Source organism: Perognathus longimembris, chromosome 13 (assembly GCF_023159225.1).
Source record: "Perognathus longimembris pacificus isolate PPM17 chromosome 13, ASM2315922v1, whole genome shotgun sequence".
NCBI classification, from domain to species: domain Eukaryota; kingdom Metazoa; phylum Chordata; class Mammalia; order Rodentia; family Heteromyidae; genus Perognathus; species Perognathus longimembris.
The window spans coordinates 52,296,359-52,313,347 of NC_063173.1; the positions used below are offsets into that span (position 1 = coordinate 52,296,359).

The 16,989-nt window shown below is 47.7% G+C and overlaps 1 protein-coding gene across 1 annotated transcript; it reads right to left on the reverse strand.

Moving 5' to 3' along the window:
* Nucleotides 1-6,507: 6,507 nt before the first annotated feature.
* On the reverse strand, nt 6,508-13,113 carry Prg3 (proteoglycan 3, pro eosinophil major basic protein 2). The gene is made up of 5 exons (XM_048360608.1): nt 12,964-13,113; nt 11,930-12,255; nt 9,887-10,018; nt 7,699-7,810; nt 6,508-6,688 (listed from the first exon to the last, which is right to left on the reverse strand). The coding sequence occupies exons 1-5, from the start codon at nt 13,019-13,021 to the stop codon at nt 6,630-6,632; spliced, it is 687 nt and encodes a 228-aa protein (XP_048216565.1). The 5' UTR covers nt 13,022-13,113; the 3' UTR covers nt 6,508-6,629.
* Nucleotides 13,114-16,989: the final 3,876 nt, after the last annotated feature.

Sequence of the window (16,989 nt, forward strand, 5' to 3'; positions counted from 1 at the left end):
CTGAGAGGTCAGTTTTTGACCTTTATATGTTGAGTAGTTGTTTGGTTTTAGTTACATAATGTAGGGTCGCTGACCCAAACCTGTGGGAAATACCATTTGACAAGAGGTTTTTGGTTTCACAGACCTGGTCTCTACTGTCTCCCCTTCCCCCCACCTTAACAGTCATATATCAAGGAGATCATGCCCCTTCGTTTTCTGTGTTCTAGGCTTGTCTCGCTCAACATTTTTTGTTCAAGTTCTGACCATTTCCCTGTGAATAACAATATTTCACCATTTCTAATCGCTATTTAGTATTCCATTGTGTATAGGTACCATATTTTTGGATCCATTCATCTGTGGAGGGGCATCCGGGTTGTTTCCATGTTTTGGCTATTGTGAATTGTGCAGCGATAAACATGGAAGTGCAAATGTCTTTTTGATATCCCGAGACCTGTTGTTCAGGATAGATGCCTAGGAGTGGTATGGCTGGGTCATACGATAGGTCTATGTTGAGCTTTTTGAGGAACCTCCATACTGTTCTCCAAAGTGGTTGTACTAATTTGCACTCCCACCAACAATGGAGAAGGGTTCTCTTTCCCCGCAACCCATCCAGCATTTGTTGTTGCCTGAGTTCAGAGTATAGGCCATTCTAACTGGAGTGAGGTTGGATTTTTCTTTATGTCACCCTGTAGCTCCATCCAAACCAAGGAATAGACACGTCCTCTTCCCCTCCTGAGCCACCCCTCACTCCAAAAGTTATTTTTGGGATAGAAGGTGGTTCCATGATGGAGTCCTGCCCCAGGAAGTCAAGGGTCCCCATTTAAAACATTGGTGAAATGGTTCCAGTGAAAGCTCAATGCTGGTGCCTCTTACCTGTAATCCTAGATAATCAGGAGGCTAGGATAGGAGGCTCATGGTTCAAACCCATCCCAGGCAAGAAAGTCTGTGAGACTCTTATCTCCGATAAAGCACCACAAAAGCTGGAAGTGGGGTTGTGGCTCAAGTGGTAGAACACAAAGTTTAAGAGAAAAAAAAAAAGCTCAGGGACAGCTACAAGCCCTAAGTTCAATCCCCAAGACTAGCACACACATACACACAAACTCCATCGAGACCCAGTGTCCCAACCAGACCAACCAAGCCTTCTCCCACAGGAACAGGCCAAAGGGACCTCCAAAAACATCTTGTGAAACCCTCTTGCTTGCTGATGAGCACACGGAGACCCAAACAAGAGCACAACCCACCCAGTGCGGCCAAGTCAGTGGGCAGGAGAGACCCAGGGTGTCCTGCAACTCAGGGAAGGAGACAAGAGGAAGGCAGAGAGCCGTGGAGAGGCCCAGGCACCACTCACCCTGGCTTCTATTGGTCCAAATGCCCTTTGTCCCCTTTCTGGGATTTCAGACAGAGTCAGGCCCCAGATGGTACCAGGGCAGAACCCAAGGACAAACCCAGATTTCGTGGAGCATGAAGGTAGGCAATTTGGGGACTTTTTTTTTCATTGAGTCAGGAACTCACTATGTAGCCCAGGCTGACCTCCAGCTCCTCCTCTTCCTGGTTCAGCTTCCAGAGTGCTGGGATTTCAGGCATGGATGGGAATATATATATATTTTTTTTAATTATACAAAAGTAGATATAAGAAGTTCCTGCAACTTGAGCGACCCTGAGGTACACATTACTTTAGCATCTAACTAAATCTGCCCCTGGAGAAGTGGGCATGATCAGGAGGTCTTAGCAGGAATGAGCTTACCTGTAGAAGAAGGGATGGCCCTAGGTAGACCAGGTGGGGGAGGAGAGCACATACAGTGGATACTGGCCGACACCTGACCCCTGTGGTCCCTCATATTAGTGGGAGATGAGGGAAGACCCCCACACACACACACTATGAGACCCATTACCCCTCCCCTCACCCACCGCCCTGTCTTCTGGGTATAGGATAACATGTCCCAAAGGCTCAGGAATTAAGCAGAACCTGGCTAGCCTTCAGTTCTCCAACAGAGAAACCAGACATGGCAACAGCATAGTCTCCAGGCCGGAGTCCCACGGGCGACCCAGGCCAAGGTTGCTCTCCAGAGGCTGAGGGTGAGGTACTGAGCACATCACAGGGATGTCTCCACCCAGTGATGTCTTCCTCAGTGATCCTCTCCCCTAGTGCCTCCCTGCCCTCCCACAGGTACCTCAGCTCCTCCTGAGCCCACCCATAAGTGCGTGTAAGTCCCATGCTGTGCTCTCCATGTCTGAACCAAGTTGCCAGTTCTGTGTGCTAGGTGCAGGGTTAATATCAGCAGGAATGACAAACAGCAGCTCACCTCTGTGGGTCACAGTTTACACAACACAGTCACCAACCCTGGTGAGGCTGCTGTGGTTTAATACTCATTCTCTTTGGTAGAAAACACGTTGAAGGTACACAGAGAACTGAAAGCTGTGGTCCTCCCAGATGCCATGTTACCTCTCCAAGGACCCAAATGCGTATTGGTGACTTACGGCTGTCAGGCAATGGGCTAGATGTGTGGCAGACATGGTCTAATTCAACCCTCATTTTGAAGAAGAAAGTAGGATTTACTAAAATTAAGAAGTGGAAAGGAAAGAAATGAAGGCTTGGACCCAGAATTTTAAAGTCTGAAGTCTGGGGGTGTTGACTTCTGTGTTGTTTCTTTTGGGGAGCTATCAGGAAGTTTGTTGGTGCTTTCCTTAGTTGTAGGGCTTGAATTCAGACACTGGGCGCTGTCCCTGAGCTTTTGTGCTCAAGGCTAGTGCTCTACCACTTTGAGCCACAGCACTACTTCCTGTTTTCTGGTAGTTAATTGGAGATAAGTCTCACAGACTTTCCTGCCCAGTCTGGCTTTAAACTGAAATCCTCAGATCTCAGCCTTCCTGAGTAGCTAGGATTACAGGTGTGAGCTACCAGCACCCAGCTGCTACTTTCTTTTCATTATTGGTTAGTTGGGCTAAAACAGGTTTTGCTGCGGTAAAAAGTAACACTTGGAGTTTTGCTATAACAAAGTAGGTCAGACAACCCCTCCATGGACTACCTATGTCATCTGAGCCCCATGGACTCCCAGATTGCCGTGGTAGAGAAAGACAGCTGGAGGATCATGGGAATTCTTCAGAGACCTAGTCTGATCTCCCAGCCACATCCCATTGGCCAGATGCAGAAGAAGGTTGCAAAGCCCAACTTACCGCAAGGAACACTGGGAGATAAGTCCTCAGGACTTGGAGAAAACAGCATTGTCTTAGCTTCATTATCTCCTTCTTTTAAAATAGCTTCCTTTCTTCCCCTCCCACCCAGTGCCCACCATTGCCACTGACAATCCCTTCCTTTGCATTTCCTTCTCACAAAACCTTGTTCACAACAAGTTGTCAATCAACTTCCCAGGGGTATTAATAGATAATGCTCCAGGGAATTTATCCCAGACTATTTGTTTTTCAGTCACAAACTAAGAAAGCCCTTAAACAGCCAAAGGAATTAATAGATAAGGGTAGAAAAGAAGACCTAACAGTGCCTAGAGACTTGAAGAACATCTTGCCTACCCTGGCCTTCCCTGAAAAAGCTTTCATTTGGAAGGATATGGACTCCATTTCCTCACTCCCCTCTTCCTACTTCCCCCTCTTTTTTTTTTTTTTTTTTTGGCCAGTCCTGGGCCTTGGACTCAGGGCCTGAGCACTGTCCCTGGCTTCTTCCCGCTCAAGGCTAGCACTCTGCCACCCGAGCCACAGCGCCGCTTCTGGCTGTTTTTCTGTATATGTGGTGCTGGGGAATCGAACCTAGGGCCTCATGTATCCGAGGCAGGCACTCTTGCCACTAGGCTATATCCCCAGCCACTTCCCCCTCTTTTTAGCTATCAGGATGGTGGGCTTTTGATGCTGGGCTTGGCCAGAAGCTGTAATGCCCACGTTCCAAGACCCCAAAAGACCACCAGGAGCCGATCTCGAATGCAAAAAGGCAAGGAGCAGTTTTATTAGCCAACACGTGTTCAGGCCTCCAACTCCAAGGACGCAGCCGAGATGGTGAAGGCCCCGAGTTACATTTCAGCAGGGTTTTTATAGCAAGACACTAGTTAGGGGGTCTGTAAGCACATGATTGATTATTACACAGTTTGTCTACGTGACTTAGGGCATCTGGCTTTTGTCACAACTGCTTATCTTGGGTATTTTGAGATATCCTGAGTCCATTGCTGTTTTTTGCTATCTCCTGCAAGGGTGTTGGTTCAGCGGGACCTTTTGCTAGGAATTTCCTTCTATTTATTCAGCAGGAATTCCTTGCTAGAAGCTAGGAATTTTCCTGCTACCTTGGTATAAATGTAGGCCATACAGAAATGGGTTGGTGGTCATCAACCTGGCTCCTTCAAAGCCATTGCCCATCAGGGAAAACGTGGGAAATGTGTCCCCGGATAGCAGGAGCTTGATGTTCAGTTGACACCTGTTCAGTTGACCATACCCCTGTGCAGGTTCCCTTCTGCTCACCCTTCCCACCGTGCAGTGGGCTTCACTGTTCTGTAGGAGTGGAGCTTGAAGACTTGGCTTGTTCCAGTAGCCAATGTGAGAACCTGTGTGGGGCTCTACCTGCAACTACTGTTCCTCTTGTAGGGACAATGTTTAGGAGCAGTCTGGCCCTATCTCCATCCAAGACAGAAGGACAGATCCATCCACCATTGGGGGCTTCTCATCTAAGAAATAGATCCTAGGGTCCAGTGAGGTTCACAGCCTCTCCAAGAACCTTCTTCTCGTGGCCAGAGACCTTCCTATGGCCGAGGGACTCATTCCTGCCATTTCCCCATTACTCACTTTCTAGGGCTGTCCCCAGTCCCTGTTCTCTTCCCCAGTATCCAGCACCCAGCCAGGCACCGGTGGTTCACAACTGCAATGCTAGCTGCTTAGGAGGCTGAGATCTGAGGGTCTCAGTTCAAGGCCAGCCTGAGAAAGAAAGTCTGGGAGAGTCTTGTCCCCAATAAACTGACCCTCCCACCCCCCAAAGAAAAAGCCAGAAGTGGAACTCTGGCTCAAGTGGTAGAGCACTAGCTTTTAGCAGAAGCAGCTCAGGGACAGTGCCCAGGCCCTGAATTCAAGCCCCAGGACAGCTTTTTTATTTTTAGCTTTTTTTATTTTTGGCTTAGTGGTAGAGCGCTTGCCTAGCATGCATGAAGCCCTGGGTTCAATTCCTTAGTACCACAGAAAAAGGCAGAAGTGACACTGTGGCTCAAGAGGTAAAGCTCTAGCCTTGAGCAAAAGAAGTTCAGGGACAGTGCCCATGCCCTGAATTCAAACCCCAGGACTGGCAAAAAAAAAAAAAAAAAAAAAAAGACCCAGCACACTTAGAAACACGACACATTCAGAAAAACTAGGGGTTGGAGGGGGAGGTTGCTCCTCAAACCATATCAGGTGCATATGCAGATACACATGTACATACACAAACTACATCTGTACACAGCATGCTCAGACACACACTGACATGAACACTCAAAATACATCAGATCAAAAAGAGCAATGTGTGCACACATAGATTCTGAACCTAAGGGCAGAAAGCCACACAGACATGCATTCACAGATAGGTATATTTACAGGTATATTCACAGACAGGTATACAGATATTCAGAGATGTATTAAATGGATGCACTGTTAACATAAATACACAGACACATATATGCACGTAGATTTGCACTGTACAGATATATACATGTATATAAAGATTGCCTTGTGTATCCACTAAGATGCATATGCATACATGTACACGTACACACAATATTTATATTCTCACTGGGCCCTGTGTAGAAAATACACTCCCAAGGAACATCTTTCCCTCCCTCCCCCGCTCTCCGCTCTCCGCTCTCGCTCTCTTGCTCTCCCTCTCCCTCTCGCTCTCCCTCCCTCCTTCTCTCTCTCTCTCTCTCTCTCTCTCTCTCACACACACACACACACACACACACACACACACACACACTCCTAGGCTCTCTGTTCCCTTAATACTCAGTCTGAGCTCTGAACTGACTTCCTCAACTATAACCCCAGTGTCCCAGATGGCATAAAGTTGAGACCAAAAAAAACCAATGTACTCAATGTCCCCAGGGTCTGAAGTGGAGGAATGAGAGAGGCTGAGGCCTAGGATGTGAACCGGACATGCCTGGGAGCTACACTGCTGCCCATCACCCTGCCTTTGTCCCTACAAGTGGAAACCAGCTTTCTTCTAAGATCATGGTCCCTCTGCACAGATAGGCAAGATGGAGGAAGAAGCCTCTTCACCTTCGTTGTAGGAATCCATCCTTCCTGTTCCTCACAGTGAACTGAAAGCAAGAGGGCCCATTTCCTGCCACCCACCAAATGAGATCTTCCCCCTTTCCCACATGGTAATGTGGAGCCAGAGCCACCGGGCCAACCGGAGCCTTGGGGACAGCCCAGCCTCGCACCGGCTCTGCCTCCAGGTGGCGCTGCAGCTGGGCAGCACAGGCTGGGCCCCGGCCGCCTTTGAACGTCTGTAGGATTTCCCTCAACTTGGAGGCGTTCCCCAAAGGGAGCAATGAAGAAGCAAGACTCGGAGAGTGCCGTAGGAAATTAAGGATTTATGATCAGGAGAAGCTGCAGTGATGGATCTCAAGGATGAGTGTGGACAGCCACAGGCGTGAAGACCAACGGCTTGGTCTCAGGGACTGGGTGCCTCTGAATTAATAGGAGCAAACGAAGGGCAAGTGCTTTCTGCATGGAGCTCGTTGCCAGTGGCCCCCTAACAGCGGAGAGCAGAGTGAGGTCAGCTGTCCCCCTTGGCCTGGGTCCCACCCCCATCCGTCCCCAGTTACCACAGCCAGGGCTGTCACCTGCTAGAGGTACTAGCTAACGTCCCCTGAGCTCACACCATGACCCAGGCTGCATACTGAATGCCTTACATGTATATATTCTCACCACAATGACAAGAGGTAGGTGCTGGCCTTGTCCTCCTGTTTACAGGTAAAACCATAGTGGCGGCACAGAGGCAGACGCTGGGACTGTCATCTCTGCTAGCAAGTGGCAGAGCCGGCACGGGTATCCCAGCTCATACACATCTGGTCTGAGACGCTACTGAATTCCCTCCCATCTGCCACCCCTGCTGGGGCCCACATCTGCAGTTCAAATCTGCCATCTTGTTGCCCGGCGTCTCCTGTCCCCATCTCTTTCCTTCTCCCTCATTCACACCTTTTCTCCACATCTGCTCTTCTCACAGATCAGAATAGTCAACATTGCCATCCTCATATCAGATGAAGTAAAGGACCTCCAGTTACACACACACACACACACACACACACACACACACACACACACACACACACACACGGCTCCTGACTAATTGGCTCTGCTTAACAGATATCAGCTCTCCCCATAAGCCAAACTTTGGTTCTCCAGTGTGGGGAGGGGAGTGAAGGGGCAGGTGTGACTTGAAGGGGACCCCAAGCAGCTCAAAGGAACATCTTGCAGCTGGGCACCAGTGGTTTATGCTTGTAACCATAGCTACTCAGAAAGCTGAGACCTGGTTTGAAGCCAGCTGAGGCAGAAACATGCCTGACATTCTCATTTCTGATGAACCAGCAAAAGGCCCTATGTGGAGCTGTGGCTTAAATGGTAGACCACCATCATTGAGCAAAACAAAGCTCCCAGGCCTTGAGTTCAAGCTCCAGCACTGGCGTGCATGTACACATGCACGCGTGCACACATACACACACACACTCCACCCCTTCTTGCTCCAGGGTCCATTCTCCTCACCTTTGGTGCACAGGGTCACACAATGGCCTCTCCCATGCCTAGGCTGTCTTGGAGCCCAGTGTTCAAAATCCCAGCAGCTCCCATCAGTCCAGCGAAACTTCTTCCATAGGAACTAGAGACAAGATGGAGTGGATCAAGAGGCAGAGCCCCAGGAAAGCAGGTAGATGTGTGTGACTGCTGACTTGTCTCACTGCCTCCCTGGCCAGGAGTCACATACCCTAGTCATCCACCTCTGAAGATGGAAGCAGAAACAGTTCTTCCAGCTACCATGCACAGTAGGCTGCTCCACGTGTACCTGGGCAAGCGTGTTAAAATTAACTTTTTTTTTTTGTCAGTCATGGGGCTTGAACTCAGGGCCTGGGTGCTGTCCCTGATCTTTTGTGCTCAAGGCTAGTGCTCTACCACTTTGAGCCACAGCTACACTTTTCAGTTTTGGGGTGGTCAACTGGAGATAAGAATCTGAAAAGACCTTCCTGCTTAGGCTGATTTCAAATTGTGATCCTCAGGGCTCAGCCTCCTGAGTAGCTAGGATTACAGGCATGAGCGGCCAGCACCTGGCAAAATATAGATTCGTATTGAGGAAGTGTAGCCTAGGACTCACAATTCTACATTTCTAACAAGCTACAGGGTGAATGCAAACTATAATGTGATTTATACATTCACAATCTAGACCCATTGAGCGGATGAAGAAGTTAAAGAGCTGAGAAAGCTCTGCAGTTAGAAAGTGACAGACTGGGCTGGGAATATGGCCTAGTGGCAAGAGTGCTTGCCTCCTACACATGAAGCTCTGAGTTCGATTCCCCAGCACCACATATATGGAAAACAGCCAGAAGGGGCACTGTGGCTCAGGTGGCAGAGTGTTAGCCTTGAGCAGGAAGAAGCCAGGGATGGTGCTCAGGCCCTGAGTCCAAGGCCCAGGACTGGCAAAAAAAAAAAAGAAAGAAAGAAAGAAAGAAAGTGACAGACTGAGCCTAGATTGATCTCCTAGAATCTGTCTTTTGACTCCAGTGCTATACAGAGAAATGTTCAATTGTTACAATTTTGTGGTGGTACTAAGGTCTGAACTCAGGACTTTGCACTTGCTCCAAGGGCATTTTACCACCTGAGCCATGCCTCTACTCTTTCTTTTTGCTAGTTATTTTGGAGATGGGGGTATGTTGGGCTTTTTTTCTTGTCTTTTATTTTTTGCCCAAGGCTGGCCTTAAACCATCATCCTCGGAATCTCAGCCCCCTGAGTAGTTAGGATTAGAGGCAAGATGAGCACTGGTGTCTCACACCTATAATCCTAGCTACTCAGGAGGCTGAGATCTGAGGATCACAGTTCAAAGCCCACCCAGTCAAGAAAGTCCATGAGACTCTTATCTCCAATAAACTACTCAGAAAAAGCCAGAAGTGGTGCTATAGAGCGGGTGGTAGAGCACTAGCCTTGAGCACAGAGAAGCTTGGGGATACAGCCCAGGCGCTGAGTTCAAGCCCCAGGACCAAAAGAAAAAAAAACCAAAAAACCCACAAAAGATTAGAAGCATGAACCACCAGCAGGAAATAATAGTGTTTTTTTTTTTTAATCCAACTCTGAGGAAGGGTGAGAAGATGAGAAGCAGGAAAGGGCCTTGATTTGCAACAGGTTACAGTTTAGAACTGGAAGGTTCAGTCCTCAGCTCGTGGTACACTTTGGAAATGGTGGAATCTTTAGGAAATGGAACTGGTTGGAGAAAATTAGGTCATTAGGGTGCTTGGAGAGGCTCTCGGAACATTGACCCCTTCCCTTTTCTACCAAACACCTCTGCATGATTTGCCAAGCTCCCATAGACCCAACTAAGAAGGCCAAGTAACCATGGACTGAAACCTCTGAAATGATGAGCTAAAATAAACCTTTCTTCCATAATAGTTGGTTGTCTCAGCTGTTTTATCACAGTGAGGGAAAGCTAACTACTTAATAACAGTTGCCAATACCCTTGGTGAAAGTAGTATTCCCACCATGGCTGACCTCCCTCTACAAGCATGAAGTCATTGTGCATGGAATTTGGGAGGAAGTGGGGAGTACGGACAATCCTGCCAAAGCAGTGCAAGCCAGCTGTAATGCATCCTCCTCAACCCAGCCTTGCTGATGGGCTGAGACTTGGCATCAGCAGGTATTCTCTTAAGACAATTAAGAGAACTTCCTGTCCTTGGAGGACCCTTGGCTTACCCAGCCCTTGAGGAAGCCTCCAATCCAGATCTGGGCCTGGTTGACCTGACTGGCCGCACACTGAACTTGATAGTTGTCTTGGGAGCTGTGGATGGAGACAAGGTTGCCTTTGTAGCATCTCTGGCAAACACTCTGCAGTGGAAAGAGGTGACATAGAGGACCCACGTGTGTCTCCAGGAAATCTCCACCAGTAATGTTTAAGGTACAAATAATCACCTCCCAGGCTGGGAATATGGCCTAGTGGTAGAGTGCTTGTCTTGCATACATGAAGCCCTGGGTTCAATTCCTCAGCACCACATATATAGAAAAAGCTGGAAGTGGCACTGTGGCTCAAGTGGTAGAGTGGTAGCCTTGAGCAAAAAGAAGCCAGGGACAGTGCTCAAGCCCTGAGTTCAAGCCCCAGGACTGGCAAAAAAAAAAAAAGAGAGAGAGAGAGAGAATCACCTCCCTCAATCCTGTGCTTTGCTCCTGAAATGGTCAGGTCATATTTGTGGGAAATAATTACAATAACAACTAGCAATTGATGTTAATAACAATAATGTGTTGATAAACAATAGGATATAATTGCTGAAAATAGTAATTTTAATAACAATCAATAATTAGTCATTGGTGCTAATAAGAATTAGTATTAATAAATAATTAAGAATAATTACTTTTATTATCACTATTGGCCTTTCGGGTATGCATAGCATCATTACAGGCCTTAAAAAATTGCGAATACGAGAAAACAGGCCACATACAGCCAAAGAAAAGCATTATATATCTCATCACGTATGAAATGATGTGGGTGGCTTTATATGGCCCATGAGCCAGATGTTTGCCACCTCTGGAACTTACAGTGACTGTTTCAAATGCTTAATGTCATCAGCCCTCACCACATTTCTAAGGGATTGACAGCCAGTACACGGTCAGCACTCTCCACCAACCACATATTCATGATGTTTTCACTTGTGTCCCTACTGAACATACACACTCTTTCTCCTCATCAATAAAGCCTGATACACTGTTGTATTACAAGTCATCTAGAAACTATTCAAAGCATGTAGGAGGATGTCTACAGGACAAAGGATTCTTGAAACAATCCCCCATAAGTATTCCGTTTTGTAAATGAAAATACTGAAGTGAATACAAAAGTGAAGTGACTTGCCCAGGTAACATAAACAGTGGGAGGTGGGGCTAGTTTTTGGTTTTGGGGTTTGGGGTTTTTTGTTTTTTGTGTTTTTTTTTTTTGTCAGTTTTGGGGCTTGAACTGAGGGCTTGGGCACTGTCCCTGAGCTCTTTTGCACAACACTGGTACTCTACCACTTTCAGACACAGCTTCACTTCAGTTTTCTGGTGGTTAAATGGAGGTTCTCTCATGGCTGGGTCCCAGTGGCTTGTGCTTGTAATCCTAACTACTGGGGAGGCTGAGATCTGAGGATCACTATTCAAAGCCAGCCCAGGCAGGAAAGTCCGTGAGACTTGCATCTCCAATCAACTACCAGAAAACCAGAAGTGGCTCTGTGGCTCAAGTGATAAGGATGCTAGCCTTGGGCTGAAGAGCTCAGGGACAGTGCCCAGGCCCAGAGTTCAAGCCCTACAACTGACCAAAATGTGTAAAAAAAAAAAAAAAAGTCTCATGGACTTCCCTGCCTGGGCTAGCTTTGATCTGTGATCCTCAGATCTCAACCTCCTGAGTAGCTAGGATTACAGGCATGAGCCACCAGCTCCTGGCTAGAGACAGTACTTCACATGGGGATAGAGAGCCAATACCAGAGGGGTTTTTGTTGTTTGGGTTTGGGTTTTGGTCCCAAATAGTGGTTCTCAAAGTGCAGTTCTCAGACCAACAATAGCATCATCACCTGGAAATTTGTTGTAATTGCCAATTCTCAAGCCCTACCCCAACACCTCTTAAGTCAGACACTATGAAAGTGGAACGCCAAATCTTGTATTTTAACAAGACCCTCAGGTGATTGCAAAACCACTCATTTAAATGAAGAGAAGATAAGGTTCCGGCCACTCTCTTCTCTTTCTCTAGGTCTTTCAGGCCTCTCTGCCACCTACCTGAGCTTTAGTAAAAGTCTTAGGGGTCCGCACCAGTCGGTAATGGCAAGTCTTGCACCCTGGACTTCCCTCCATATGAACTGTGTCCTCTTCTCTGGGACACAGCAAATCCTTGTCTAAGGCATCTGGGTTCAACTCCATGGCCTCCTCCTCTTCCTCTTCCTCAAAGGCATCTTGATGCCTTGAAGCCTGGGCCTCGTCTCCTTGGGCCTGAGTCACCTCTTGAGCTGGGGCCAACTCTCTCTCTTGCTCCTCTACACCATCTAGGCCCTGGTCCAGATCTGCACCTGCCATTATGCTCTTCAGATGAGGGTCAGCATCATTCTCTAGGAAGAAGAGGTATCAATCATCCTATGGAGCAGTCCCTTCTTCCAGGACCATGGATAGCTCCAACCACGGGGCCCCCAAGCTTTCCTGAGGAAGCCAGGTGGAGCAATGAGAAACCTCTCTCCATCTTGGTGGTGGGTGAGGAGAGATGTCCTGGATTAGATTCACCAATGGATAAGAAACTGACCTCTGGATGATACCACAGGTGTGCATGTGGGGTGAGGATGGAGGAACCACAGGTGAGAAGCCCAGAACAAGCTCACCAGCCCTTCATCTTGATAGAAAATTCATGGCACAGTTCTAGGTTCAGGAGAATTCTCACCAGAGATGGGCTGAGTCAACTGAAAAGGAGAAACTATGGCATGGCCCCATCAAAGCAACAAAAGAAGCAGGGACAAAGCCAGGTTCTGGTGGCTCATGCTGTAATCCTACCTTCTTAGGAGGCTGAGATCTGAGGATCATAGTTCGAGTCCAGCCTGGGCAGGAAGAGACATCTCCAATTAACCACCAAAAATAAAATAAATCCAGAAGTGGAGGTGTGAACCAAGTGGTAGAGCATTTGCCTTGAGCCATGGCGGGGAAGCTAAGGAATAGCACTCAGGCTCTGAGTTCAAGCTCTGTACCAGCAATGAAAGAAAACAGGGAAGGAAACAGTATAGGAGAGAGGAGAAAAGAGAAAGGTGGATTAGAAGGGAGGGGCAACTTACCCAAATGAAGAGAAGAAATTGTCCCCAGAAAAAGTGGCAGGAGCAGCAGGCCTTTCATGTCTACTCAATCTTGTAGCAGATGCACCTGCACTTTCTTTCTTGGGGCTGTCCTGTGTGTCTGACAAAGCTCTTGATATTTTTTTGTTAAAGAATCTGAAAAAAAAAAAAAGCAAAACAACGAGGGGAGGGTGAGTGAGGTGGGAAAAAAGAAAGAACTTTACTTCTCCAGTGATCTTCATATGACTCTCCCCAAGTAGACCAGACTCAGCCCAAATCCAGACAGCCAGCTCAGAGTCAGGACAGGCTTCATTTGTGCCAGCAAAGAAGAGAACCATGGTGGCCAGGACCATCCTCAGAACAGGCTTCTAGCTGTTTGAATATAAAAAGTCCTACTTCATCTCAGGCTTAGGGCCTTTCCACCACTTACCTTGGAGAGCCCAAAGCTTCCACTCCCAGTGCCTCTAACCGCTGGGCCTCACAATCAGCCCTTATACCCAGCGTTTGGGGAAGTGGAAAGAGGCCAGGATGATTGCCCCAGGCCAGGGTTGGATACAGTTGATCTGATAACAGATTTGCTCCATTTTCCTCAGCCCTGGATCCTGATTCTGGCTGGGACTATAGGGTCCCCTCCCTTTGGGGCCTGTTGTCCCACATGGGAGCCCATCCATGTGGTTTGTTTGAGAGGTCCATTTCATGTCCTGTCAACATCCAGACATAATTATTGTGAGTATTCCACCCTGATCAATGCCCCTTGACCCAAGGGCAGACTCCAGGAGTATTGCAGAAAGCCTTGTCCAGACCTCAGGTAGCAGCTGGGAGACAGAGAGTGAAGTCAGGAGGGGAAGATGGGAGACTAGCATCTCTGAACTCTTACTGTACTGAGTGCTTCCTACACGTTACCTGGCCCTCATATTTCCCCCAGGACCACATGGCCATCCCTGCTTCACAAATGTCAACAATGGCATTCAGAGAAGGATTGCTGCTTGTCATGTTGCAAGACAAGTGGAGTGGGGCTCCACAACTTTCTGACTCCTCCCTCCCCCAACTCTCCTTTCCTCCTTCTCCTTCTCCCTTCATCTCTCCCTGTCTACCATAGTCTCTCTCCCTCCTGCTCTTTCATCCTCTTTTTTCCTTCCCCTTCCTCCTCTCTTATCCTCCCTCTCCATCCCCTTCTCAGTCTTTCTCCCTCCCTCCCCACTTCTTCTCTCATCATTTATTTCCCTACCAGCAAACTTTCTCACCCTTCACGTGTAAAAACATATGCGGTTCCTTTTGTACTGTGGATCTTGTTTAAGATATTCCTCCTTTTGCACGATTCATGTTTGGGCACAAATGCTAGTCCATGGGGCAGGGCCTGCCCTTTGCATCATAGAAAGTACAACAGTACCGCTGGGTGGCTACCCACTGGGTGTCGGTAGCCTTGGACAATCAAACATGGGTCTCCTAACATACTCTGAAGCACGTGGGGAAATCACTGGTCAAAATATGCCCTTTAGCCCAACCTCAAGGGACAAAGAAGCCACCTCTGGAATGAAAAGCCCCATTCAGAGTCTTCTAAGCACTCTTTGAACACACCCAGCCCATCCTGCCCTCCTGTCCTCTCCAGCCTGTCACCACCAGAGTCAGGACTAGCATCAGGCAAATAAGATGTTCATCTCAGACACAGAGTTTTGGTGGGTGTGGAAGGACAATAAACTAACTCAGCACATAGTATAAATAATGCTTTAGTGTTATCTTTCTTAAGGTCAAAAGCAATGCAAAACAAAAACAGAAACAATGAACAAAATACCTGGCTTTTAGGCAACCAGGTTTCCGCCTAGTTCACTGTCATCCAAAGAGAAGCCAGCAGGTGCCAAGCCCTGACTTGGTCAACTCTCTCTGCTAGGGGCTCACAGAGTGTTGGGGGTGAAGAGGGGTCCTATTGTGCAGTGCATATGTATTGCTCCTATTTCAGCCTAGCCCTCCAGGGGCAGCAAGGACAGATTGCTCTGTGGGCAAGAAGCCTGGATTCTGTGCTCTCTTTTTTCTGATCTACCAAAGGTCATAAGAAATGGAGAAGTAACTGAGAGGTCACTTCAGGGCCTGATTGCAGAGTAACAGTCTCAGCTGCTTATCTCCCTGTCCAACGGACAGCCGTACTTATCTTACTTGACAGTGGGAGGGTTGGACAATTCCAGGACCCAAAACCTGGTCTCTGGGGTTCAAGCTTGGGAGCATCTCAAAGAGGAAGTGAAGAATAGAGTCTTCCTCCTCTACATGCCTCCCTCGTCCTGAGGCCCAGCCCAGAGGCAGCGTTTCCTTTGATAGCTAGAGCGAGCAATAAGGTTGGCTCTTCTCCTGAACCAGCACCACCCACCACAACCTTTCCATTACATTCTCCCATTCTAGAGGCAAGGAAATGTGTTTCAGAGCATCAGAGGGGTTTACCGAGATCGCACAGCAAGTCAAAGATTGGTGTGAAGTCTGTGTCTTTGGCTCCTCATGGCTGCCGACCCCCGGCCTCCTGTCTGGACCTCCCTTCATCCCCAGGTCCATCCCCTCCCTTGCATTTGACCCTGCTTTCTCTTCTTTTCCTTTGCCAGTCCTGGGGCTTGAACTCAGGGCCTGGGCACTGTCCCTTGAGCTTCTTTTGTTCAAGGCTAGCACTTTCTACCACTGGAGCCACAGCACCACTTCTGGCCTTTTCTGTTTATGTGGCACTGAGGAATCGAACCCAGGGCTTCAGGCATGCTAGGAGAACACTCTCCCACTAAGCCACATTCCCAGCTCATGGCCCTGTTTTTTTTACCCACAAACCCTGGGCAAGGACATTCTAATGACTTCAGTGAATTTATCAGTGGCCACCACAATCCCTGCCTGATTCAAAACCAGAAGTGACCCTATACCGGATGCTACCATGTATTAAGGTTTATATATCTACTATGTCTGTACTCAGTCTGTACAAATCACCCTACAGGTTGGATATTGCTGTCTACAATCTGCATATTTACTGCAAAAGCTCAGGGGAGGCTCAATAATTTATCCAAGTTCACACAACTAGTAGCAGATAACCCTTGGGACTCTTGCTTTGTCTGATTCTCAAATCCTTGTGGGATATATCTAAATGTGTTACCCTCATATAATCTATAAAAGGATGTTAACCTTTCCAAATCTCTGGCTTACTGTTTGTATTTCTTCCCATAGGGGTTTCAAACTCAGCCTTTTATCTCACTCAAAAGGTATAATTCATCATCTGAAGATGGTGTCAATGTGATATGTGTAAAATAATATGGTCCAGAGTTGGCCTGTCTGTGTCACAGTATTTTCATCTGGAAGTGGGACAGTGACAGGAACTTCCTCTAATGAGACTTGCTAGAATAGGCCTCCCAGAAGAGTGCCTGGCTCGTGGCATTGGTGGCCCTTACCAGTCACCTTCTGAGATAAGGCATGTGGGGATGTGGCTGGTTCTTGTCAGGACAGCAGAATTAAACCAGGGCCTGGTGGACACAGAGGCAGTGGAAGCTGCAAGAATTGAGCTCTGAGTGTCTGCTTTGCTCCAAGGATTCCATTCTAGAGATGTGATCTTCGTTTCACAGAGCCCAGTTACCTTCTTGTTAGAGGTGAGGGATATGCACACAAACCTGTATGTGTAATAAGACTAACAGTAAACTTAAAATATACCCAACATCACCTTATGCAAATATATTTTACCCTATTCAAACTAGCCAGTCACAAGAAGATTGTAAACCTGAGCTCAACCAATCTGAGCAGAGGGGTGGAGCTTGCTTCATTCGGGATAAATAGTGGAGCAACCTGCCTGCTCTGTGTGCTTGCTTGCCAGAGTTTTGGCTGCTGGCTCACCCTTCTGCAGAAGTAAAGCTTGCCTGGCTGAGACACTTCTTTATATTCATTTCTATCATCATTACTCCAGTGATCCTTGGAGAGCCTATTTACAACAGTATACAAATGCATTGACTGAAATATGGTAGATTAAAGGGAGATATCTAATAGGGTAATTCCTTAGAAAGGCAGAATCAAAGTTCAGCA

Excerpts from the sequence above, each read along its gene's own strand:
- Prg3 (XM_048360608.1), bottom strand. The coding sequence starts at position 13,021 with ATGAAAGGCCTGCTGCTCCTGCCACTTTTTCTGGGGACAATTTCTTCT. Across the intron at positions 12,256-12,963 it reads AATTTCTTCTCTTCATTTGG|AGAATGATGCTGACCCTCAT; the intron begins GTAAGTTGCCCC and ends TCTTCTTCCTAG. Across the intron at positions 6,689-7,698 it reads TGTGACCCTGTGCACCAAAG|GGGGCCACTGGCAACGAGCT; the intron begins GTGAGGAGAATG and ends CTCCGCTGTTAG.